This window comes from Mastigoproctus giganteus, chromosome 12, assembly GCF_048544385.1.
Source record: "Mastigoproctus giganteus isolate SK-2022 chromosome 12, ASM4854438v1, whole genome shotgun sequence".
Classification (NCBI taxonomy): Eukaryota; Metazoa; Arthropoda; class Arachnida; order Uropygi; family Thelyphonidae; genus Mastigoproctus; species Mastigoproctus giganteus.
In genome coordinates, this window is record NC_143586.1 from 167188227 (window position 1) to 167214076 (window position 25850).

General features: G+C 37.7%; 1 protein-coding gene across 1 annotated transcript in view; it reads left to right on the forward strand.

Moving 5' to 3' along the window:
• alphaCOP (coatomer subunit alpha) overlaps window positions 1-25850 on the forward strand; it is a 222021-nt gene that overhangs the window by 171997 nt on the left and 24174 nt on the right. Inside the window, exons 9-10 of the mRNA XM_090386490.1 lie at window positions 3611-3757; window positions 8941-9027. Coding sequence (XP_090242616.1) covers window positions 3611-3757; window positions 8941-9027 — 234 coding nt within the window. The remainder of the gene's footprint in view (window positions 1-3610; window positions 3758-8940; window positions 9028-25850) is intronic.

Here is a 25850-nt window from a genome sequence, read left to right on the forward strand (position 1 = left end):
TGTCTTCTCCCCCTCAACCACCCCTTTATCCATAGCAGCAAATTGCCTCCAATGTCACACTGCTCCAATTTGTGTAGCAGTCTTCCATGTGCAACAGTATCAAAAGCCTTTCTAAGATCCAAGTATATAATATCAAAGTTATTCCCTGCATCCAGTTCTTTTGTGACTGCATCATAGTATCCAATCAAGTTGGTCAGGCAAGACTTCCCCTTAACAAAACCATGCTGTGTCTGAGCTATAACTGAAGTCTTGTCTAAATGATCCTGCAGTGCTTCTTTAACCAGCTTTAATTACTTTAACCAGCTTTAACCAGCTCTATAATTACTTGTGTCAGCCTTTGATCCTCCTTTGTGAATTGGGGTCACATTTGCACATTTCCAGTCTATGGGTACCTCCCCTGAGTCCAAGGAAGCTCTCATAATTATGGCTAAGGGTTTGCTTACTTCCTTTGCTGCCTCCTTTAATATAACTGGATAGATCCCATCCACCCCGGGTGCCTTTCTTGTGTTTATCTTCAACAGTTTCTCCTCCACTTTACTCCCAGTTATTTCAAGATTCTGTAGCTTACTGCTAGAGTTGAATACACCTCTGGCATTCCCCTCGCTGAATAACTCCTCATGTGTGAATGTCGATGCAAAATATTCATTTAGTTTGTTAGCTACCTGAGCAGGATTATCAACACTTGACCCATCAATATCAAGTGGACCAATCTGATTCATCCCCTTCCTTCTAGAGTTTACATAAGTAAAGAACTCTTTGCTGTTTTTCTTTGCATCCCTTGCCAAGGATTTCTCGTAATCTGCCTTCGCCTGCCTAACCTCCTTTGTAACTTGGTTGCATATCAACTTGTATCTATCATAGGCTTCTGTGTCATGTGTTAATTTGTATGTATCCCATGCATTTTTCTTCTCTGCCATATGCCTCATTAGTTCATCTGACATCCATTTTGGCCTAAACCTTGAACAATATTTCTTAGTTGGTATGTAAAGCCTAGTAGCTTCCAAGATAAGTTCTTTGAATGCTTCCCATTTTGAATTTGCTGTTGGTAACATCATCAGTTGGTCCCACTGTATAGAATTTAAATACTGTCTCAGTCCATCGTAGTCGCCTTTACGGAAGCAATAACCCTTCCCTTTACCCCTAATGGTAGTTACCTCTTTGAGTAAATCCCACTTCAGCACACTGTAATCACTGCCACCTAGTGGTTCATTTATCTGCAGATTCTTAATGCATGAAGGATCACTGCTGATAATCAAATCAAGAGTATTACTCCCTCTAGTTGCCTCCCGAACATGCTGATGTAGAAAACAATCATCCAATAAATCCACAAAAGTCCTGCTAGTGTGTGAGTAACCAGCCCCCAAATTCCAGTCAACATCTGGGAAATTAAAATCTCCCATTATAAGACACTCTGATTTACTGGCCCACTCTATTTCCCTGTACAGTTCCTTATTATACTCATCAGAGTCATTAGGCCTATAGCACACTCCTACTCTCAATTTTGATCTCCCAATGTTTATGTCACACCAAACTGACTCCACACTGCACTGTCCAGCGATGTCGACTGGCTTCACTTCCTTGGTTTTTATGTGTTTCTTAACTAATAGCATAACCCCTCCTCCCTTCCTATCCTGTCTATCCTTTCTGTAGACGTTGTACTCCCCAAATTGCAGTTCTGCTCCCTTATATCTGTGTGACACCACGTCTCTGATATCCCAACAATATCTGCCTTCGATGTTTTGAGCAATACCTCAAACGGAATACGGAAACGTGTTTGCCGAGAGAAGTACCCAAATGTAAAAAAATGCAGTGAACTTTTAAATTCCTGTTTTGGTTCCACATATCTATGTGAATCGGCCTTTTTGTATTTAAAACAAGGACGAAGAATTACTCTACTTCTTATGGACTTGCATACAGAAGAGTCTTTATGGTTGGCCTTATCACAGTATATCCCCCATTTTGAAAGTTTTGCAGATGACATGAAGACACAAACTTCACATAAATTAAAAATTTAAATACGTATCAATTTAAAATAAGAATTCTGAATTGTATTTAATTTTAAAATTTATAAACAACATTTTTTCAATATGTGTTGATTAACTTTTTTAACCGTGTGCAATGAAATTCTTGTGTTGTAGATCGTGGCACATTTTGAAGAAAAAAAGTAGATTGCATGACAAATTCAATTGGTCACCCCCTGCTCTATGTCATAAGCATAATCTGAAGATGGGAGGCTTTTTATAGACTTGGTAAAAAAAACACCAGTGCAGTTTTACCTCTTGCATAAGATTCAAGAACATTGCTAGTCAACCAAGTTTCAATACACTATTTTAACATTACTGTTGTCACTGAATTAGTTCTGTGCCAGATACCCCCTCCATTGAACTGTGTGGTGAATGAACAAATGCATCTCATCCACAATTCTCTGTAATCATATGTAGGTGGTAGTTATGGGGTTTGCACTGTTTTGAAGTGATTGTATTAAAAACAAACATGTTTTTTGCCTTGAATTTCAGACACTTCATAGCTTGCAGTTCTTGATGAAAATTTCTGTGGGTTAATCCATGTGGCATGCAAATCATTTGCATTATGTTTGCCATTAAGTATGGAGGCTACATGTCCAATCCAGGACAAACAATTTCAGCGGTATATCAAGTTACATTTTACGCATGTGGACTCTTCAGAGTTCACATGCGTAAAATATGTATATTTAGTATTTTTCAAGTATGTTTCAGATAATGAATGCCTTAAGTTAAAAAACTGTCTAAAATCTTTCATACACCTTGCCGTGTCTTATTGTGTTGTGTTTTCAACTAAGGCACAAATTTAATAGATAGTTGCATGAAAATAGCTTTTAAAATCAAAAACATGCCCATGATTATCAAATTTGGGTTTAAAAAATTAAAAATTCTTTGGAATTCAGATACAGTTAGATGTTGATGAAACTGAATTAACTGATAACTAAATAGACATAGATGATATTACTGCATTAAAAAAAAAAAATTTTTTTTTTAATGCAGTAATATCATCTATGAGAAAATTAAAAAAAAATTTTTAAAAAAAATTTTTTAATTTTGCAGGGGTTTTTTTTTTTCCCAATTTAATTTTTTATAATAATATCATTTATTCTTGACTCAGGTGAAAATAAGAACAAATTAATAGCTAGAAGCATTTGTATATAAAGTTTTTATTTTTACAATTTTTTTAAAATTTCCATGAAAAAATACACCTTTATCTGCATTTATTGGGGTTTTTCATGTTTTTGCACAATTTCTGTCCCCCCCCCCCCCACACACACAATAATAATTTGTTACCTTCCTTTTCAAAACACCCTTCATATTTCTGTACTTAGTGTAAATTCCATTTTACTGATTATTTAAAGTATTTTTGTAATTAAAAAATTTACTTATTCAAAGAGAAACACAAAAAAATATTATTTCCTTTTTGATTTTTAATTTAGAGAGTTTGTTTCATAAAAATTTTACACTTTTTCATACATTACACAAATAATAATTACCTATTAATTAATACATCTTGATTGTCATGATTCTTGATTTGTAAAATTCAGTTATCACTAAATTAAAATTTATCATTTTATTGGGTATTTTAGGTATTGCATATGGTTCGTAATGCGAAGTTAGTGGGGCAGTCTATTATTGCATATCTTCAGAAAAAAGGTTATCCAGAAGTTGCACTTCACTTTGTTAAAGATGAGAGGACTCGTTTTGCCTTGGCTTTAGAATGTGGCAATATAGAGGTACCAGAATAATTTACATATGTATATTTATTTATATGTAACTATTTCAGACTTACTTATATATAAATAGTGAGAAGTACACTGATGACCAAGACTTAAGCAATGCTTTGTAACTTTTTTTGTAATGCGTGACTTTCTCTCTTTCTTAAATATCTTCAGCTTTCTTAATAGGCTCTCTCTCTCTCTCTCTCTCTCTCTCTCTCTCTCTCTCTCTCTCTCTCTCTCTCTCTCTCTCTCTCTCTCTCACACACACACACACACACACACACACACACACACACACATTTATAAAGGTTTCCCAATTCTCTGGTGAGAATTGAGAAACCTTTATAACTGCAAGATAACAGCAAGGTTTTCCAATTCCCACCAGGAATCTGCAAACATATTGTTTTGTTAGCTTTAGAAATAAACTTCTATAATTCATGTATTCTCTTAACTGTCAGTACAATAAAGAAAAAAAAAATAACTGGACTTATAACTTTAAGAGCTGTACCTTTATGCAGTGAATTTCAATACATGTCAGTAATAGGTGAGCTACATGTAAGCTTTGAGGCCATTTTTCTCATCTAACTTGGTATGTTTTTCTGGTTTCACTATTTGTGTTAACTTAATTCTTACTAATATAACTTTTTCTCTTTTTCTGAGTCTTTGTTTATATTCCCTTTCAAAATCATCAAAATTACAATTACGAAGAATACAAACTGCAGATATGAACTGCAAATAGTTATTAGCAGCAGAGAAAGTGCAAGAATGCATAGGCTTTCTCTCCTGCCGATAATTAGTCTTTGTCCCTTTAACTCACGAGACAAATTCTATAAATGATCGTGCACTCCAACCCAAGCATAAACTTTTTATAAATCTGTTAAACTTCTTAACCTTTTACTCTATTTTTTCAACTATTCCTCTACTTTTATCTCCTGTCATGTCCTCACAGCTTCATGTCTTACATTCATACTTGTTATATCATGCTACATTGTTTGGTGAGATCACCACAATCAAAGCAAACATATGCTTTCTAATGTGAAAATGACCAACCCACAAGTTCTGGTTAATATCATCATTACTGATGCACATCTAATTGATTGTGTACAAGCTGGATGTTCATCTTATACTCCAGATTTTCGTTCAATAACTGAAAAATGCAATCACAAGTGTGACATTAATTTTAATTAAATTTTATTTTATTATTTAAAAAAGTAAAATCATAAAAGAACATTATGTATGACAGAGTATATAATGTATGTATTAATTTTCTAGTTTACATCTTTCAATGTAAAACCCTTAATAAATGCATTATTCTTTGGTGCCCACGGCCGTTTAATTAATATCAAAAGTAGCCCACTATCATGAAAAGGTTGGCGACTCCTGGTCTAGGATCCCATTATGGGAATGTGAGTTGAGATCTTCGTGCTCCATTCGGTAATGCTCTGCAACAGCAGAACATTTGAAATTAGCCAGACAGATATCCACTCATGTTCCAAGACATGATCACATAACCTACAAACAGTTTTTCTTATATAAAACATACCCCACAATCTGGGCAGATAATCTGATGAATGGATCCATGTCATTTTGATAAGGGAATAACTAATTTATGGTGCTGTAATTGGGGAATAACTGATTTTGTCCTAGAAATAATAGAATGCAGGCTCCTGAACACAACCAATATCACATTGCACCCTAGCAATATGACCAGAAATGCCTGGATAGTGGGGAATGTAGGCATTAGAAATAGTTTCATTTCTGTCTGTTTTTCGTTCATAGAATCAAACGAGGATAGCTCAGTCTCTATTTGTACAGAACGGAGGATATCCCCATTTTATAAATCCATTGTAATTCTGGAAATTTCATTATTACTGTTCACCGCAGAGGGGCCATGCTCTCTTAAATAGAAGACATGCTGTACTATTTTAATGCACTGGGACATGCACTGATCTGTAATTTGTATTGAGTGCCCTCTGTACACACATGGGCTTCCTATAAATCGGTGTCACCAGATGGATGCCCCCTTGTTGTATCATGACATCTAAAAAAGGAAGTGGTTCACTTCTGACTCCATGGTAAATTGAATAAAGGATGAGAGTGAATTCAGTCATCAAAGGAACTCAGATTCACAGGAAGTTAATGCAAACACATCATTGATATATCCTCTTCCAACTCCATGTTAATATTGGCTATGGGGTCAGGAGCATCTGTAGTCATACTCTGAATCTGTTGATATAAGAAATCCTCAAAAGCAACATCAAACGAAACCATGACCTTGCCTCTAGAATGTTAGGGCTTTAATAATCTAAAAAAAAATGCCTGCTGCTATTAACTACATAATTCATCTTGCTGGTGTATGCAACAATAATCTTGCAATGTATTTGGAAAGTCTGTATGTCAGAGTGGCACAAGCCACAATAAGGCATTAGAAAACTGACACCCCGCTGCACAACATCTTTCTTTTATGTACAGGCAACCCTGTATAACATGGTACTTCTACAACACAGTTTCGCTCTAACACGATTGATAAATTGCGGCAATCCTTGCATAACACGGTTTTTCTCTAACACGGTTTGAGAATTACAGCAAACCTCGCATAACATGATATTTTTGAGCTTTTGTGTGGGGAAAATCATGCTATTATGTTGGATATAATTTTTAAACATTTCCAGTCTTTTTTGAATCCCACTGTTGACTTGCTAGTTGCAAAAAAGAGGGGGGGGGGATATCTCCATATTTTATTTTGTTGGGGAATCCCTGTGTTCTTTGAGACCACAAAAATTGAACTTCGAAGCTTGCAATTCGTGACTTTTAAGGTTTTTGTAAGATTATTTTGGTTTTTATTTGATCATTTATAAATTTTTCCGAGTATGTATTACTAAACTTCGTTCTTAAGAACCATATTAGAATAATTTCTTTGTTTTGAATTAAATTCCAGCCCTAAATTATGCCTAAGGAAAATAAAAAAGCACTGCCCAAAAGAAACTTTATTTCTCTAGAATCAAAGATACAAATTTTGAAATGTTTTAAAAAAGGGGAAAGATATCATACGTTGCAAAAAGTTTAAATTTAAAGGAGGAAACAATCTGGACCATAAAGAAAAATGAACAGCTGTTGCTGCAGGATCTTTCATTTCCTCAAATATGACAGTTCGTTCCCGAGCACTAATACAGTAATACCCCGACTTACGCGAACTCGGAGTTACGCGGTTCTTGATTTTTTCGTTTGGCAACGCTGCCGCCCACTATCTTCAAGGTCATTTTTCATATGTTATCGATATACGGTGCGACGGCGGAGAATGAGAGCGAAAGATGAACAAAATTCAACTTTGCTGCTTTTATGTTTTTTATATCAGTGAAGGGGAAACACATTTCACCATAATAACGTAAAAACCAACACAATTCCAGCTATCGGTATAATCGCAAATGCAATTAGATCGAGTTTACTACCAGTTTATAACAGATTTCACTAGCAGAAACGCAACTGGATTTTTATTGTTTTATGGTAGTAACCCCTAGAAATGTGAGGTGTTAATAGTGTATCTCTGCCTTTATGGTGTTGTTTATTCAGTTGCTACACGCGCGCAGCTTTGTTTATGCGTATCAAGCGTGCCTCCTCGTTTTGTAATTGTGCTTTATTCCTAAAAATGAGTAAAATACTTAATTAAAAGGTGTGAAAAGGAAGCGTCCTGGTGAAGACACTGCAGATTCAGAGAGAAAAAGAAAAGCAATTATCGATAAACAGAGGCGGACTGGGTCAAAAATTCTTACCCGGGAAAATTTATAGTGGCCTCATACTATGGTTTATGGCCAAAATCACACCGGCCTCTGGCCCACCGGGGTTTCCCCGGTAAGGCTTATGGCCAGTCCGCCTCTGTCGATAGAGAAAAAATATGAAATTGTGAAACGCTTTGAGCGAAATGAAAGACCATATGATATTGCACGTGCTACAGGCCTAAATGAAGCAACGGCGAAAAGCACACGACAATTGCAAACTTGACAGGTTGAAAATTGAAAAGGGCTCAATTGTCAAGGGCTTAAACATTTTAGAAAACATAGACTCCAACGAAGAACGCGTTATAGCTACAAAGCAAGGAATAAAAAAATTATTAGCTTCCTACGAAGAAATTCTGCGTGAAAAAAAGAAGGCGCTGTGTCGTCAGACGAATTTGTTAGATTTTATGAAGCCATCGACATCGAAATAACTTTTTTACGTAAGTCATTTGTTTTTTTAATACATATTTTGTATTAATATGTATAAAGAACTGCAATTTTATTAATATTTTTCTTCTATACTAGTGTTTTTGTTAGTCCTTGGTCCCAATTAAGCAAAATTTATATGTATTTATATGCAAAGTTGTACCCCGACTTACGCAAATTCGACTTACGCGATTTTCGTCGGACCCACCTATCGCGTAACTTCGGGGTATTACTGTAATTGAAAAAATGGGAAAAGCACTCAGTATTTGGATTGATGGATTTGGATATTACTATTTTTAATTAAAATTAAATTTCTGATAGTTATGAAAAAAAAAAAAAGGTGTATTTTTGTAGCTTTTGGAATGTAACCCCCTTTTTGTACTGATTCTTAGTCCTGTATAACATGGTTTTGTGCTACACGAGATTTTATAGGAACCTAACTACAGTGTTATACGAGGGTTACCTGTATTTACTATTTTTTTTTTTTTATTTATAAACCATAAATAAACTAGTTCATTTACTTTAGATTCCAATTTCTTCAAAATTTTAACAGGAATCCTGTATGCATTCATAAATTTGATCCTGTAACAGAAGGAATGCCTTTTGAATATAGTCTGACCTGTTTAAAATCTCAGTGATCTCCCTTTGTCCATGGGTAGGACCAAGTATCCTGGTTGTTCCTTGAAGAGCTTCTTGCTGAATGTCATTCAAATTAGGGGAACTGGGTGAGCATACTGCAATATGGTAGTCACTCTAAAACATTTCTGTAGCTATCTCTTCTGGAATTCAAGAAAGGGAAGCTTCCACCCCTATGGCCAACTGTGTAACAGTGGTCTGCAGGGGAAAAACTTCAAAACCAAGGCCTATGGGCAGACATTCCAGTTGTTTTACTATTAACTCCTTGTTGCTACCTCTAAGAACTTGTGTTCATAGATTTATATAACAAAAAAAAAAAAAATAATAAATAAATAAATGCTTTTTTCCCACCTTCCTTTTCAGGTTGCTCTGGATGCTGCCAGAACATTGGATGATAAGAATTGCTGGGAAAAATTAGGTGAAGCGGCTCTGTTACAGGGTAATCACCAAGTAAGCACACATTAGATAAATTCATAAAATTGTTAAAAACTGGGTGAATTTTTTTTTTCTTTTTTTTTATATCTTGTGCATCCTTTGTTGCACAAGTTATAAAAGAGAAGAAATGAAACAACTCTTTCAATTGTCTTATGCAATTTGGTCAGCATTTGAGGAATAATTCTTTATGCAACCTTCAGATTCTGCATTGTCCTCCTCAGAGCCTTTGTTTCTAGAGAGGAGCAACACAATCTGAAGTCTACTGAATGCAGAGTCCACCCAAGGTTGTAAATCATCCATATCTGTCTTTTGTCTTCTTCATATATTTTTCTGGCATCACTAGCAGATTGGTTGTAAGTAATAATTTATAAATTAATTTATAACTTGCTGATAATCAGATGAAGAGTTTTATTCCCTCTTGTTGCCTCTCTAACATCATGCTGCTGTAGAAAAGTCATCCAACAAATCCACAAAAGTCTTGCTAGTCTGTGAGTGACCAATCCACAAGTTCCATTCAATATCTGAAAAGTTAAAATCTCCCATTATAAGTTATTCTGATTTACTGGCACACTCTATTTTTCTGTGTAGTTTGTTATACCGATCACAATTATTGGGCCTATGACAGATTCCTGCTCTCATTTTTGTTTTCCCAGTGCCTATGTCACACCAAAATGAGTGAATATTGCACTGGCCACTGATGTCAACTGGATGCATTGCCTTAGATTTTATATGCTTCTTAACTAAGAGCATAACCTGTACCCCTCCTATCCTGTCCTTTCTGTATGGCTAATGGGGGAAACCCTGGAGACTGCCAAAAAACATAAACATAAAATTGTCCTTTCTGTATTCATTGTACTCCCTATATTCAAATTCTGCATTTGATGTCTTGACAGGCACTACAAATTCATCAAATTTATTTACTATACTCTTAGCATTGTCTTACTTGCACCTGTTCTTACTCTTAGTTACCCCAACACAGCCCATGTATTTACATGTGTCATGAAGACTCCCAGCAGTTCTTGAAATCCCCAGATCCTTGAAAGCAAGGATCTGGGGATTTGCTAATTCCAATAGAAGCAGTGCATCCCTGCCTGCAGCTATTGTTAATCAGTCTGTCCGTGTATCCTCCCTTCCCCCCCCAAAGCTAGCAGTTTTCTTACCCACTTAACACTTCCTCAATAGCATCAGCATTTATCCTTGCCCATTTATATTTAAGTGTATCACATCCCTGAAGAAGCAGTCTCACTTGTTAACAAGCACAGACCACACTGAGAAAAATTATACCCCACGAGCCTTGCACTATCTCTCCAGGGTCAAATCAATTGAGAAGGCTCTTGTCATATACTCCCTCCTGTTATGTCTGGGCAGAAATTTAATCCTAACTTGCAACTTTTTTTTTTTCAACTTTGCCCTGTACTTGTTAAGTAAGTCTGCAGATTTCCTATTCTTAATATCATTAGTGCTAACATGTACATCAATATCAACTTTTGCCCTTGGCTGACATACCCTGGTCCTATTCCCCTTTCCTTTTTGCACAATATATTTTCCATTTCCCTGACAATAGAATCAACGACAACAATTAGCCCCTGTGGGACCAGCACATTCTGCCTTGGAGGTTGCCACTGTGTTTCCTGGTGATCAAGTGCAAGCTCTGGCATTAATGTGGGCAGCTTAGAGCTTCATGAGCCCCCAGTTTAATTCCTTCAATGGCATCCACCCTATTCTTCAAACTGTCATAAAACCAAAACAAATAAACTGTCAGAAAGGGCCATAATAATGCTCTGAGTTGTCGCCTAATATCCTCACACTTCTTACATTGAGCACCCACAGAGACATCCCCCTTGGCGATATCATGTCCCATTCCTGATAGCTGTACAAACATTAAACAAGTGATACATCTCATGAGCTTGTGATTCAGAGGACAACTGCACCCATCAGTTTCCCCAAGAGCCATGGCACTCCCACCAGCTTGAGCCCTTTGCACTAAACAAATATATCTAATGCAGTAATAACACTATAAATTTTCCTTTTGGCAGTTGGTATTTGTTTTCTGTTGATCCAAGTGGATCAGTATTGTCAAGATTTTTTTTCTGCTCCATTTTGTTACCCAGAATTCCTTTTGTTAGTTTTCTTAACATGAATTTTTTAATCTTCCTGGGTGATTTTGCTGTTGCCAATTTTGCTGTTATACTTGGCAAAAATCTAGTTATGATTAGCTCTATAGTGCTTCTGGGATCTCAAGGTAGAGGAGGGTGCTCCCGATGTGCTAAGAATTAGTTTTTATATGATCATTTATATGAGCATGAAGGCCTATGATTTGTATTTCTGCTGCAAAAGAGGAGATCAAGATAAACTACAGGACCTTGCATCGCTGTTGCACATATTTGTGGGGTGACATTTTGAGGATCATTGAATAGAAAAATGAATATATGTCATTTGCAGTGCCAGTGATATGGCAGGAACAAAAAGACCATCTCTTCTTATAAAAGTATGAAAATTCAATACACCAGCCTGCCTTCTGTGATGTAGCCAGTAGCTCATTCTGATGTGAACTAATTCCTTGACCTCCTCAAACAAAGACTTTAGATGTAAACATCATCTTGTGAAGATGAATGAATGGAAGTGCCCAATAAGGATGAAGAATACATACCAACCCAAGAGAGTCAACCTCGTTTAGTCTCAAATCAATTTAAAAAATTTGATTTCAGACTAAAATCTTTTAAACAGTCAAGCTGAACTCAGATCATGTGGATAGAGCTCGTTCAGCAACATTTTGGATATTGCAGCTGTGAAGGATTTAATACACTTTCTCTGTGACAGGAGATTTCCTTTTCTGCAGTGATAATGAGGGCTTAATAGATGCTCTAGATCACAAGTGTAACTGAAGATGGGAGGATTTTTATAGACTTTGCAAAAACCCATCTATTGATTGGGCATGCTCTTTGTGATTCAGTACCTAAGAAAAAACAGAATTCATCCTTTTCAAAAAAAAAAAGATTAATTCCATTTTTAAAATTTCAAGAATTTAAAAATGCAATTCATTTTTTGAATTTGGAATTTCCAAAAATGAGAAATTCTCCTGTAATCTTGTGCTCTTCATTCACAGAAAATTTTCCTACTTGTATGAATAGGTCAGTATCTATTCATACAAGAAACAGGAAAATTTTCTGTGAATGCAGCAGAGCGAGTGGTTCCCATTATTTTATCAAGAATTTATCATCTTAAGCAGTATATTTTCCTGGACAGAAGAATGAATGGTCACCATCCAGAACTAGTTGATAGGAAAAAGATTTCATCCCCCACCTACTAATATGTATCTCCAAGATACCAAGAATTTCCATTGCCAAGTAATTTTTGACTGTTCTTCAGAAATCATCTTTAAAGGAACCACTATTCATTGTAGTTTAACAGTTAGTTCTTTTAACTTTTGTATAAAGTAGCAGACTTCTGTCTTACAAGTGGTAAGCAGGCGTTCCTTTTATAGTAACCAGTGCTTTTTTTGTGACAGTATGCAACGGTACGTACCATCACCTTTATTAACAGTGACGTGTGACATTTGGATGCAGTGCACTTCGAAATTTGTAATATTCCGTAAATTTTTTTTACATGTTTATCTACTATTCAAATAAGCTTAAAATTATTTAACTAAATTTACATTTTTCACTGTCTATTGTTAAGATATTTTCTATATAAAACTGTATAACCATTTTTATAATTCTAAATTGCTCAGTCGGACCTCTGTTTAATTATTTTGAATTCCCCTTGGAAGTTACATTTAAAATAGTTTAAGTTGAGCTAGAAAATTTTCATATAGCGAACGGATTAGGAGAGAATTAACTTGGTACACACTGTTCGCATTTCTGGCCTTCAGGCAATTTAGGCAATTAGTGCTGCTGAGCGAATTAAGAGAGCTAAAGGGATTACCATTCTATAATTTAGTGGTACCTGGTAAAACCTATCCAACCACCTGTCCCACGTACGGAGAAGTCATGCTGGTCAACATTGAGCAGATCAAGGTGTATTCCCAATAGGCTCTGGCCCACCTTCTACTGCAATGGTGTCCAACCTTTTCCCGTACAGGTGCCATATTAAAAAAAAATTCAAAGTTAGATTTCTTTAGTGTTTTACATTTTCCATATCTTGTTGCATGTAAAAGTAAAGTTTAAAATATTCTAAAATTTTATTAAGTACAATACACAATTACATTTACTGAACAAAACATTTAATGAGAATTTTTTCATAATTAACAAAATTTAAAATGCTGTTTTAGTTCAATTTCCTCGCGGACAGTAGGTTGGACACCTTCATGAATCAACTGTAAGCACCCCATTTGAGAATTAGGAGGGAGTAATTTCTTTTACCCCGACAAATAATCATCTGTTGTTTCACGGAAGTGCGTTATCCACATTTTTCCGTAAATTTTCCCTATCTCTGTTTACATGGTCACAGTACCTGGATATCCAAATGAAACACTGACATTTTCAAAAAAAAAAAATTGAAATTTAAGAACTAGTGACAATACCGATGATGAGAGGAGGGCAATGAAGGTATTAAACCTTCTAAGCATGAATTGTTGGCATTTGGTGAAAATGAAGTTAGAAAATTGTCAGTTAGGTTACAGTTAAATGCAATTCGTGGATTTCGGGGGTACCTAATTGAAAAGATGGTTTCGGAAGAATTGAAGAATTTGATGGACGCTCTGAGTATGATACCAATTTCATCAAGTGAGTGTGAACGAGGATTTTCACAAATGAATCTGATTGTTAGCCCAACCAGAGCTTCGTTGATGACAAAAACACTTTCTTCACTACTGTTGCTTAAAATTGTAGGCCCACCGCTGACCCACTTCGATCCAGCAAAATATGTCGATTCGTGGCTGCTTCGGAAAGGTCATTCAGCAAGAGACACCAAAGAGGAAGAAAAGAAGTCGGCATAGGGTGTCGGATGAGAACTTAATAAAAATTTGGAATATTCTACAAAAACTTTACTATAAAATTATTTTTACTTATGTTATTTATTTTTACTTATTATTTTTAGGGGCCATAGTTAAACGAAGGACCCTTAAAATGTCACTCGGTTGTCTGCCTGTCCATCCGTCTGTCACAACATTGTATCTCTGGAACCACTCAACCTATTGACTAGAAATTTTGCATGGGTTTGCACATCAAGTGGGCCAACATATAACGCCTTATTGATCATTGTTGACAAAAATTTGTCTGAGAAATGGAGGGGGGGGGTAAATGTGAGGGGGTAAAAATGTTGTTGACAACCTATAGCTACACCGTTGGAAAGAGCTCAACGAGCGTGTTTAAAATATAATTTTAAAATATTTTTTAAATTAAAAATGACAGCATCAGACAGGAAAATGTAAGTAATTTTCGTGTCCCCCCTCTATTTCCGTCGCTAACGGAGCTAAAAATTTAAAAATCACATTATCTATGCGTTATTCGATGCTTATCAAGGGAAAACTATTGCGATTAAATCTATCATTTATTTTTGTGTTAAAATTAGTTCACAATATTTTTTTTTTGTTGCACTTCAATTTATTGAACTTCAATAGTGTGCTTCTTTTTACTAAGTAACTCTCCTTTCAGTGACAAAAAAGTTGCTAAATAGTTAAATTCTATAAAGGTCATTTATAAATTTTGCGACAAGAAGTATTTTTTAACAATTTTCAAAGCTGGGGTTGTCCCGGCAAGGAGGTACTCAGAGAGCCAGTGTTGAGGCGGCGGTGGTGGTGGGGAGAGTGCAGAGTCTTGCAGGGCCCTCACCTGCCAGTCGCTTCTCCCCCAAGACTTTAATCGCTTCTGCAGGAAGAAGTCAGAGTCGCTTCTCCCACCCTTGGTATTCACAACAACTGGAAAGACTCAAATAGACAACGTTTTCGTTATTTCCTAAGTTTTAGGCTTAGCCGGGGTACTAGCAACTTCTTTCAGTTACCATAAAGCTCTCTATTTGAGAGATACTACACTAACGACAATTCGTGTCATCCTGAGTGCCCGGCACTCAGTAGTTGACCGATTTATTTACTTATTTTATTCACATTTTACTTATTTTTCTATATATACTTGAATAATAAATCTATACTTAATAAACTGTGTTAATATAATAAATTTGTTGTTCTTATTCCAAAAACATTAATACGAAAGTAACTATCAGGGAAAAAAAATTTTTAGAGTACTTTTCATATCCTTTTAATATTCAATTTTTCCTGATAGCAAAGAATGAGTACCTATTTTTTTACAAAAAAGCACTGATAGTAACTAACCTAACACATCCCTTGGCCACTCAGAGAATTACTCCTGCCTCTCCATGGTGGATCCAGTAACCCGAGTGGAAATACCAGCCCTCAGGCCAAAACTAGTGTAAACTGGACATTGAAACCTTCCCTCCACTTGATCCAGTGAGATAGTTTTACTGATACTGACTAACCTGTCGTGATGACTTCAAGACAAAAAAAGATATCCATGTCACCTATCTTTTCACTCAGCTTTTCTTCTCTTTCATTCATTGTCAGTTTTCTGTGTGCAAGTTGACCCCATTTTTTACTCATAAATGTTTGGAAAATGGTGCAGGATCACCTAAGATGGTAAAACGAATTACATCCAGAAACTTTCTGACCCAAAACAAATCTAAATACCTCCAAAGGAGATATAGAAAATGGGAAAACATGAATGTCTCAGAGAAAGAAATAATTCAGGAGCTGAATCAAAAAGTCATTCAAGCCAAAAGAATCCTAATTCAGAAAGATGGAGAAGTAATGCCTACGCAGAACATAATACCTACGGGTATTATGTTCTGTATGGGCATGGAACATATACTTGAAAACATGGATGTATCATTTTAAATTAGCTTAAATTTAGGAAACACTTGAACCAAGAAATAAATACAGCAAATTAATCAATGCTATTAATACAATTATAGGTAAAGCAAGGTGGTATTCTACTCCTATGAACCAAACCAACCCTACATCAAAACAAAAATTTAATAAATAAAATACACATAAAATTAAGAATAGAAAAAATAAAAATGAAGGACAAGAGTAATACTTGCCCTCAGAGGAGTGAACAGACAGCTCCCACTCCAAAGAATGAGCACTATTAAAATAAAAACACAAAAATACAAAAGGAAACATAGCCCACAAGCAGTCTTTTCAAGAGACACCAGCATTAGTGAATTAAGGGATCAAGCATTTTCCACTTCAGTTATGGATCTACAAAATTTAATATGCCTTTAAAAGCTAGTCCTAGGGGCTCTGCCCATGTCTAACCTACGTATAGTTCCATGTGCCATTATATATGAGGTTGGCAATAAAGTTCCTGGAACTGGTGCAATAAAAAGAACACAAGCTGAAAGATGGTTTAATTTTTATTCATATTCAAAGTAATCACCACCTTATTCAATGCACTTATTGAACCATTCTAAGTTTCTGAAAAGAGTTGGTGAAGGCATCCAAAGAGATGATGTTTATTTTGGCGGTTACATTTTCCATTGTCTTCAACATCCTGAAATCTCTTTCCTTTGAGGGCAGTTTTCACCTTGGGAAAGAGAAGTTCGCTGGTGAGAGTACGGTGGATGGTTGATCCGTACAATTAAAATCCGCACTATTAAAATAAAAACACAAAAATACAAAAGGAATTTGAAAGTGTCTGTAATTCTGCCCAGACACGATAGGAGGGAGTACATGATGAGAGCCTTGTCAATCAATTCGGCCCTGGAGGGAATGTGCAAGGCTCAAGGGGTAGAATTTTTTTCAGCATGGTCTGTGCTTGTTAACAGGAGAGACTGCTTCTATAGGGATGGGATACACTTAAATAGAAAGGGTGCAAGAATATTTGCTGATGCTATTGAGGCAGTATTAGGTAGGTCGGAAAACTGCTAGCTTGGAGGGGAGGGGGATTCACAGACTAAAAGGTTAAAAGTAGCCGCAGGCAGAGGTGAAGGTGATTCTTGCACAACTTCTATTAGAATAAGTAGTGACCTGGAGTGAGGGGTGCTGGGGGTTTCAGGGACTGATGGCAGTCATTGTGAAACAGGTGGGTATATGGGATGTGTCAGGGTGAATAGGAATAGGTGCATGTATACCAATGCTAGAAGTATAGTAAATAAATTTGATGAATTTGAAGTGTTGGTCAAGACATCAAAAGCGGATATCGATGGGATATCAGAGACGTGGTGTCACACTGATATTATGAATGCAGAATTGGAATTTGGGAACTACAATGTGTACAGAAAGGATAGATAGGATAGAAAGGGAGGAGGTGTCATGCTGTTAATTAAGAAAAATATAAAATCAAAAGAACTGCATCCAGTTGATATAGATGTACAGTGCACTGTTGAGTCAGTTTGGTGTGACATAAGCACTGCGAAAGCAAAAATAAGAGTAGGAGTGTGTTATAGGCCTAATGACTACAATGAACAATTGTACAGAGAAATAGTGGGCTAGTAAATCAGAATGTCTTATGGGGGATTTTAACTTCCCAGATATTGACTGGAACTTGTGGTTTGGTCACTCACACACTAATAAGACTTTTATGGATTTATTGGATGATTGTTTTCTGCAGCAGCATGTTCGAGAGACAACCAGAGAGGGTAATACTCTTGATCTGGTTATCAGCAGTGATCATTCGTGTATTAAGAATTTGCAGATAAAGGAACCACTAGGTGGCACTGATCATAGTGTACTGATGTGGGATTTACTTAAAGATATAATTACCATCAGAGTTAAGGAAAGGGTTTTTGCTTCCGTACAGTGAGTACAGTGGTCTCAGACAGTTTTTAAATTCTGTGGGATCAATTGACGAAGTTACCAACGCAAATTCTAAGTTTTTTTTTTTTTTTTATGAGAACCCCAAACACGAGAGGTATTATAACCTATAGTACTTAGTACCGTGCTTGGGTTGGAGGTTGAGAAGACGAAAGAAGATATTTGTTGATATTGGACTTGAACTTCTGTAGATTGTAATTTTCAGGAAATACGTATGAAGGAAGGTTGTTCCAGAAAACGGCAGTTGAATGAATAAATGAGGAAGATGAAAAGTTGGTTCTGTGGGTTTGTAGTTGGACAGTAAATGGATGTTGGCTGGTGGCGGCACGTGTTCGGACTGTTTTGAAAGAGAGAGCGGGAATTATAGAAGCCAATTCAGAAGAACAGTGCCCATGGAAGTATCTGTAGAAGAGGCATGCAGCAGAAACAGTGCGTCTATGAGAAAGCGAGTGGAGAGACTCTGTTAGAGATGAATCATTAATTAACCTAACTGCCCTCTTCTGAATGGAATCAAGAAGCCTGAGAGAGGTTCTGGGGGCACCACCCCAGATGTGGGAACAATATTCCATGGCAGGGCGGATTTGCGATTTATACAGAGTGAGCAGCTGTATGGGAGAAAAGTAACGCCGAGAGCGAAAGAGAAAACCAAGTTTTTTAGATGCAGAGGAAGCAATATTTTTAATGTGCTTGTGCCAAGAGAGATTAGAAGTCAGGGTAATCCCCAAAAGAGATATATCATTTTGCCTAGTAATCGGAGTGTCACTAAAGATAAGCATAGGAGCAGAATCCTTTTTGCGAGATATAAGACAAGATTGAGTTTTAGAAGGGTTGAAATCAACTAAGTTATCTTTGCCCCACTGGAGAATTACCTGAAGATCGGCATTTAAGGAATTGGCAGCAGATTTTCGAGAACTTGAAGCTGATTGAGCTGGACAAGGTTTCTCAAAATGGAAAGTTGAATGCAATGTGCTATCATCAGCAAAACTATGGATAGGATTTCCAGTCAATGGAAGAAGGTCATTGATATACAAGAGGAAAAGAGTGGGGGAAAGAACTGAACCTTGGGGGACACCGGCATTAGTGGAGAAGTTAGAAGACAGAGAGCCATCTACCATCACCCTCAGTGAGCGATCAGAGAGAAAACTGGATAACCAATTACTAAAAACAGTTGGCAAACCATAAGATGGAAGCTTGTTTAGAAGACCTTTATGCCAAACACGATCAAAAGCCTTTGAGATGTCAAGAGCAACTACTTGAGTTTCACCGAACCTTTCCATTGAATTAGTCCATAAATGGGTAACATAAGCCAGAATATCACCAGTGGATCGACACTGACGGAATCCATACTGGCGATCGTTGATCAGACGGAAGGTTTCTAGGTAGTTTAAGAGTTGGCGGTTAATTGATTTCTCCATTACTTTAGAAAGAGTAGAAGTAATTGCAATGGGACGATAATTGGATGGGAGGGATTTGTCACCCTTTTTAGGAACTGGCTGGATATGAGCAAATTTCCAAGCAGAAGGAAAAACACCTTTGGAATAAGAAAGTGAAAAAAGGCGGCAAAGAATAGGAGTAAGTTCAGGAGCACAGGTTTTGAGAACAAGTGGAGAAATACCATCAGGACCTGGAGCTTTCTTAGCATCAAGATTCATCAAAATCCTTCTGATATCCTTTTGACGGAAGACCACAGGAGGCATTGAATGGAGCGTGTTAGGAATGGTGGGAGGTGTTTTACCAAGATCATTAATACATGAGCTCGAAGAAAAATGGGATGCTAGCAGGTCAGCTTTATCCTTGGCTGAAGTGACAACAGAACCATCTGATTTGGACAGAGGTGGGAGCAGAGATGGGCAAAAGTTGCGGCCAATAGCTTTGGCAAGAGACCAGAATGCTCGGCTACCATTAGGGCAAGAAGCAAGTTTTCTACTCTTAGCCTGTTCAAACTCTAGTTTGGACTGATTAATAACTGCTTTACAATTGTTGCGAGCTTTGGTGTAGGCAGAAAATGAAACTGAAGAATTAGAAACAAGCCAATTACGATATGCAACGTTCTTCTCTTGGACAGCCTTGGCACATTTATTGGAAAACCAAGGTTTAGATAAAGGACGAGATTTTAAAGTGGAGTGTGGGATAAAGGATTCCATTACTGCAAGAATAATTTCACTGACACGATCTGAGCAAACGTTGACATCAGAAGTTTTGAAACAGTAATCAGACCAAGGAAAGGAAGAAAAGAAGTCTCGCAGGTCATCCCATTTTGCATTCTTGTAATGCCAAACAATACGAGGTTGGGAATAGCCATGAGATAAAGGTTCCATTGGAGAAGCGACAATCACCAAGTTGTGATCTGAAGTGCCTAAAGGACCTCTCACTTCAACCTTGTACTTAGAAGGGTTGTTTGTGAGAAAAAGATCAAGCGTATTGGCTGTATGATTAGGATTGTCCGGTATTCTTGTAGGTAAGTGAACAATCTGTGCTAGGTCATTAGTAATTGCAAAAGCCTCAGCATCTCGACCTGCTGGGTCGGTGTGACTAGAAAACGGAAGCCAGCTGGAGTTGTGAACGTTAAAATCACCAAGGAAAATTACCTCATTGTTAGGAAAGTTGGACTGGAGAAAGTCAAGTTGCAAAGAGAGGAAGTCAAAGAGCTCCAAGTGATTTGTCGAGTTGGGAGAACGGTAGAGACAACAGATGAATTTTACACAATGAGGTAGAGAGATTTTAAGCCAGAGAAGATCAAAGAGAGGAGATTCCAAATTGCCAAGTCTCTGACAGGGAATATCAGAACGGACATATGCACAAGTACCACCTTTGAGGCGAAAGGAATCATACAGCAAATAATTTGGACATCTGAGATGAGCAGTAGTTGAATCAACTGATAACTGAGATTCAGTCAGAAAAAGTACATGGGGTTTGGAAGACTGCAAGTGGAAATGGACATCGTTGAGATTAGAATTGAGACCACGTATATTTGTGAAATGAATTAGGAAGTCCTTGGGAGGTTTAGATCTTTTCGCAGATAAGCTTGCTCTATTATTTTGACAATTCATGGTGTATTCAATAGTAAGAAAAAGTGGGTGGGACATGCTGTATGAAGTAATGAAATTTTTGGATATGTCGTACACGTGGTAAGAATATACCCAGATCCTTGACATAACGTGGCCTCGACAATGCTCCCCGCATACACACTACTCGGACTCCCTCCAGTCACTATCTGGCAGAGTAGAGGTAGCAAGATTATACACTAGCTGATCCGGAAGCTTCCTAGAGAGTTACCAATAGGTTCAGTCCGGTGTACTAACTAGCGGCCGGCCTGCGAACACCGTTTTAGAGCTGTACCCTCGAAATGTAAGGAATATTGGATCTCGCCACGACATTCATCATAACCTCAAAAATCATCAATCATACTGCAAGATGGAAGAGATAGGGAAGGGTTGGCCGGAACTTAGCTCTAGAGACTAAACATGGGTTCCACCACTTCAAGCCTCCAATAAGCAAAGTGGTGGTATTTCACCGGTTGATGAGAGTCATCTACCACCTAGTACTGCCTGGTAACATAGAGGGGCGGCGTTCCTCCATGTGGTGTGGGCGCCACACCTCGACCCCTGCTTACGTTGGTTCACACCTGGGTGGTCACCCACCATGTACTTGTGCATGAAGGTTATACCCAGGATTACTAACAGTCCCACCATCGTGAAGGTGCAAGCAGAGGATTTGGCTGTCATAGACCGTCCGGACTTCGCCGAAATTGGGTCCACTTTGACTTGAGTGTCACCCGAATATCAGTTCCATCAGTGGGAAGCATTCAAGGAATTAATCGTAGAAGCTACTAAAAGTTTCATACCTATTAAGAAATATTGTTCAAGGTTTAGGACTAAATGGTTATCAAATGAACTGACACTTGTGACAGAGAAGAAAAATGCACGGGATGCATATAAATTATCAAGCGACTTTTATTATTATCATATATAATTTATATAAATGATAATTTATATGGCAGATATAAGCTAGTCTGTAATCAAGTTACAAAGGAGGTTAGGCAGGTGAAGGCAGATTACAAGAAATCTTTGGCGAAGGATGCTAAGAAAAACAGCAAGGATTTCTTTACTTATATAAACTCTAAAAGGGGATGAATCTGATTGGTCCACTTGATATTGATAGTTCCACTGTTGATGATCTTGCTCAGATAGTAAACAAACTGTATGAGTATTTTGCATCTACATTCACACATGAGGAGTTATTAAGGTTTGAAAATGGCAGAAGGTTATCAAATTGTAGCAGGGTACTTAATGATTTTATAATAACTGAGAGCAAAGTGGAGGAGAAATTATTGAAGTTAAACATAAGAAAGGCACCTGGGGTGGATGGGATCTATCCAGTTATATTAAAGGAGGCGGCAAAACAACTAAGCAAACCCTTAGCCATAATTATGATAGCATCCTTGGAATCAGGGGAGGTCTCCATGGACTGGAGATGGGCGAATGTATCCCCAATTCACAAAGGGGGATCGAAGGGTGACACGAGTAATTACAGACCATTAGTTTAACTTCTGTTCCGGGTAAAATAATGGAGTAACTGGTTAAAGATGCTGTTGTTGTTGTTGTTGTTATTTGGTTTTTTAGGAGTATTAGCAACTAAGGCCATATTGCTCCGGGAATATGCGGTGGTCATTCCCTGACCTTTCCGCATCCTCCATATTTGGTGATGACAGGCTCGAACCCTGGTCTTATCAAGAAGCGTGTGTTACGCACTGCTGCTCCTTCCCACCTGGCTACGAAGGCGCCTGATTAAAGATGCATTGCAGGATCATCTAGACAAGACTACAGCAATAATTCAGACACAGCATGGGTTTGTTAAGGGAAAGTCTTGTCTGACAAATTTGATAGGATATTGTGATGTGGTTACAGTGGAACTGGATGCAAAAAATAATTTTGATATCATATATTTATCTTCAGGAAAGCTTTTGACACTGTTGTGCATGGAAGACTATTGTACAAATTGGAGCAGAATGGTATTAAGGGTAAGTTGCTACAATGGATAAAAGGATGGGTGAGTGGGAGAAGACAGAGACTTGTAATCAATGGCTACTGCTCTTCGTGGACTAATGTTATTAGTCGAGTCCCACAGTGTTTGGTGTTGGGTCCACTGTTTTGTATATTTATCAGTGATATTGATGAAGATATATCAGGCTTAGTGTCGAAGTTTGCAGATCATACAAAGGTTTGCAGGATTGTTAATGACAGTAATGGCAGTGTGCTACTGGAACAGGATCTAGAAAATTTGGGCAGATGGGCTAAGAAGTGGCAACTGAAGTTTAACCTTGACAAATGCAAAGTACTGCATATGGGTAGAAGTAACCCCAGAGAAACGTAACAACTGTGTGGTACTACACTTAAGTGATTAGACCGGGGTTCGATCCCGTCACCACCAAATACAGAGGATGCGGAAAGGTCAGGGAATGACCACCGCATATTCCCGGAGCAATATGGCCTTAGTTGCTAATGCTCCTAAAAAAAAAAAAACCAAATAACAATAACAATAACTACACTTAAGGTGGTAGAAAATGAAAAAGACCTGGCAGTAATTGTGCAGTCGGATATGAAGTTTTCTGAGCAATGCAGACAGGCTGCCAGGGCAGGTAATGGGGTTTTGTCAATGATATATAGGAATTTTGCTAGCAGGGAAAAGAAAGTGATTGTCCCTCTGTATAAGGCAATGGTCAGACCACACCTTGAGTACTGCATACAGGTCTGGAGGCCTCATTTTAGGAAGTATGTAGATTTGCTTGAGCGTGTACAGAGAAAAGCAACAAGATTGGTGAGGGGGATGAAGGGATCCTCTTACCAAGAGAGGCTTAAGTTCTGCAAATTGCAGCAGCTGGAGACTTAGGCACCTGCGAGGTGATCTGATTGAGGTGTATAAGGCCTTGAATGGGTTGAACATGCTGAATTCTGATGGGATTCTTCCACGTTCAGATTATGAACCTAAGGGGGCATAAATTCAAATTAAGAAAACACAGATGTAGAATAGATGTGCGGAAATTTGCCTTTAGCCAGCGGGTGGTTAATTGGCCGCAACTTTTGCCCATCTCTGCTCCCACCTCTGTCCAAACCAGATGGTTCTGTTGTCACTTCAGCCAAGGATAAAGCTGACCTGCTAGCATCCCATTTTTCTTCCAGCTCATGTATTAATGATCTTGGTAAAACACCTGCCACCATTCCTAACACGCTCCATTCAATGCCTTCTGTGGTCTTCCGTCAAAAGGATATCAGAAGGATTTTGATGAATCTTGATGCTAAGAAAGCTCCAGGTCCTGATGGTATTTCTCCACTTGTTCTCAAAACCTATGCTCCTGAACTTACTCCTATTCTTTGTCGTCTTTTTTCACTTTCTTATTCCAAAGATGTTTTTCCTTCTGCTTGGAAATTTGCTCATATCCAGCCAGTTCCTAAAAAGGGTGACAAATCCCTCCCATCCAATTATCGTCCCATTGCAATTACTTCTACTCTTTCTAAAGTAATGGAGAAATCAATTAACCAGCAACTCTTAAACTACCTAGAAACCTTCCGTCTGATCAACGATCGCCAGTATGGATTCCGTCAGTGTCGATCCACTGGTGATATTCTGGCTTATGTTACCCATTTATGGACTAATTCAATGGAAAGGTTCGGTGAAACACAAGTAGTTGCTCTTGACATCTCAAAGGCTTTTGATCGTGTTTGGCATAAAGGTCTTCTAAACAAGCTTCCATCTTATGGTTTGCCAACTGTTTTTAGTAATTGATTATCCAGTTTTCTCTCTGATCGCTTACTGAGGGTGATGGTAGATGGCTCTCTGTCTTCTAACTTCTCCAGTAATGCCGGTTTCCCCCAAGGTTCAGTTCTCTCCCCCCACTCTTTTCCTCTTGTATATCAATGACCTTCTTCCATTGACTGGAAATCCTATCCATAGTTTTGCCGATGATAGCACATTGCATTCAACTTTCCATTTTGAGAAACCTTGTCCTGCTCAATCAGCTTCAACTTCTCGAAAATCTGCTGCCAATTCCTTAAATGCCGATCTTCAGGTAATTCTCCAGTGGGGCAAAGACAACTTAGTTGATTTCAACCCTTCTAAAACTCAGTCTTGTCTTATATCTCGCAAAAAGGATTCTTCTGCTCCTATGCTTATCTTTAGTGACACTCCGATTTATAGGCAAAATGATATATCTCTTTTGGGGATTACCCTGACTTCTAATCTCTCTTGGCACAAGCACATTACAAATATTGCTTCCTCTGCATCTAAAAAACTTGGTTTTCTCTTTCGCTCTCGGCGTTACTTTTCTTCCAAACAGCTGCTCACTCTGTATAAATCGCAAATCCGCCCTGCCATGGAATATTGTTCCCACATCTGGTGTGGTGCCCCCAAAACCTCTCTCAGGCTTCTTGATTCCATTCAGAAGAGGGCAGTTAGGTTAATTAATGATTCATCTCTAACAGAGTCTCTCCATTCGCTTTCTCATAGAAGTACTGTTTCTGCTGCATGCCTTTTCTACAGATACTTCCATGGGCACTGTTCTTCTGAATTGGGTTCTATAATTCCCGCTCTCTCTTTCAAAACAGTCCGAACACGTGCCGCCACCAGCCAACATCCATTTACTGTCCAACTTCAAACCCACAGAACCAACTTTTCATCTTCCTCATTTATTCGTTCAACTGCCGTTTTCTGGAACAACCTTCCTTCATACGTATTTCCTGAAAATTACAATCTACAGAAGTTCAAGTCCAATGTCAACAAATATCTTCTTTTGTCTTCTCAACCTCCTACCCAAGCACGGTACTAAGTACTATAGGTTCTAATACCTCTCGTGTTTGGGGTTCTCATAAAAAAAAAAAAAAAAAAAATTAATTGCTGGAACAAACTTCCATCTATTGTGGAAGTTGGTAGGTGAAATAAATATAAGGAAGGAATGGTCTGATTTTTTTTTTTTTTTTTTTGGCTGATGCTGCATAAGCTCATACACTTGCTTTCTTGCATCACATGCCACTACTACTACTACTACTGTAGTAGTGTTTCTGTTTCATCAGAAATA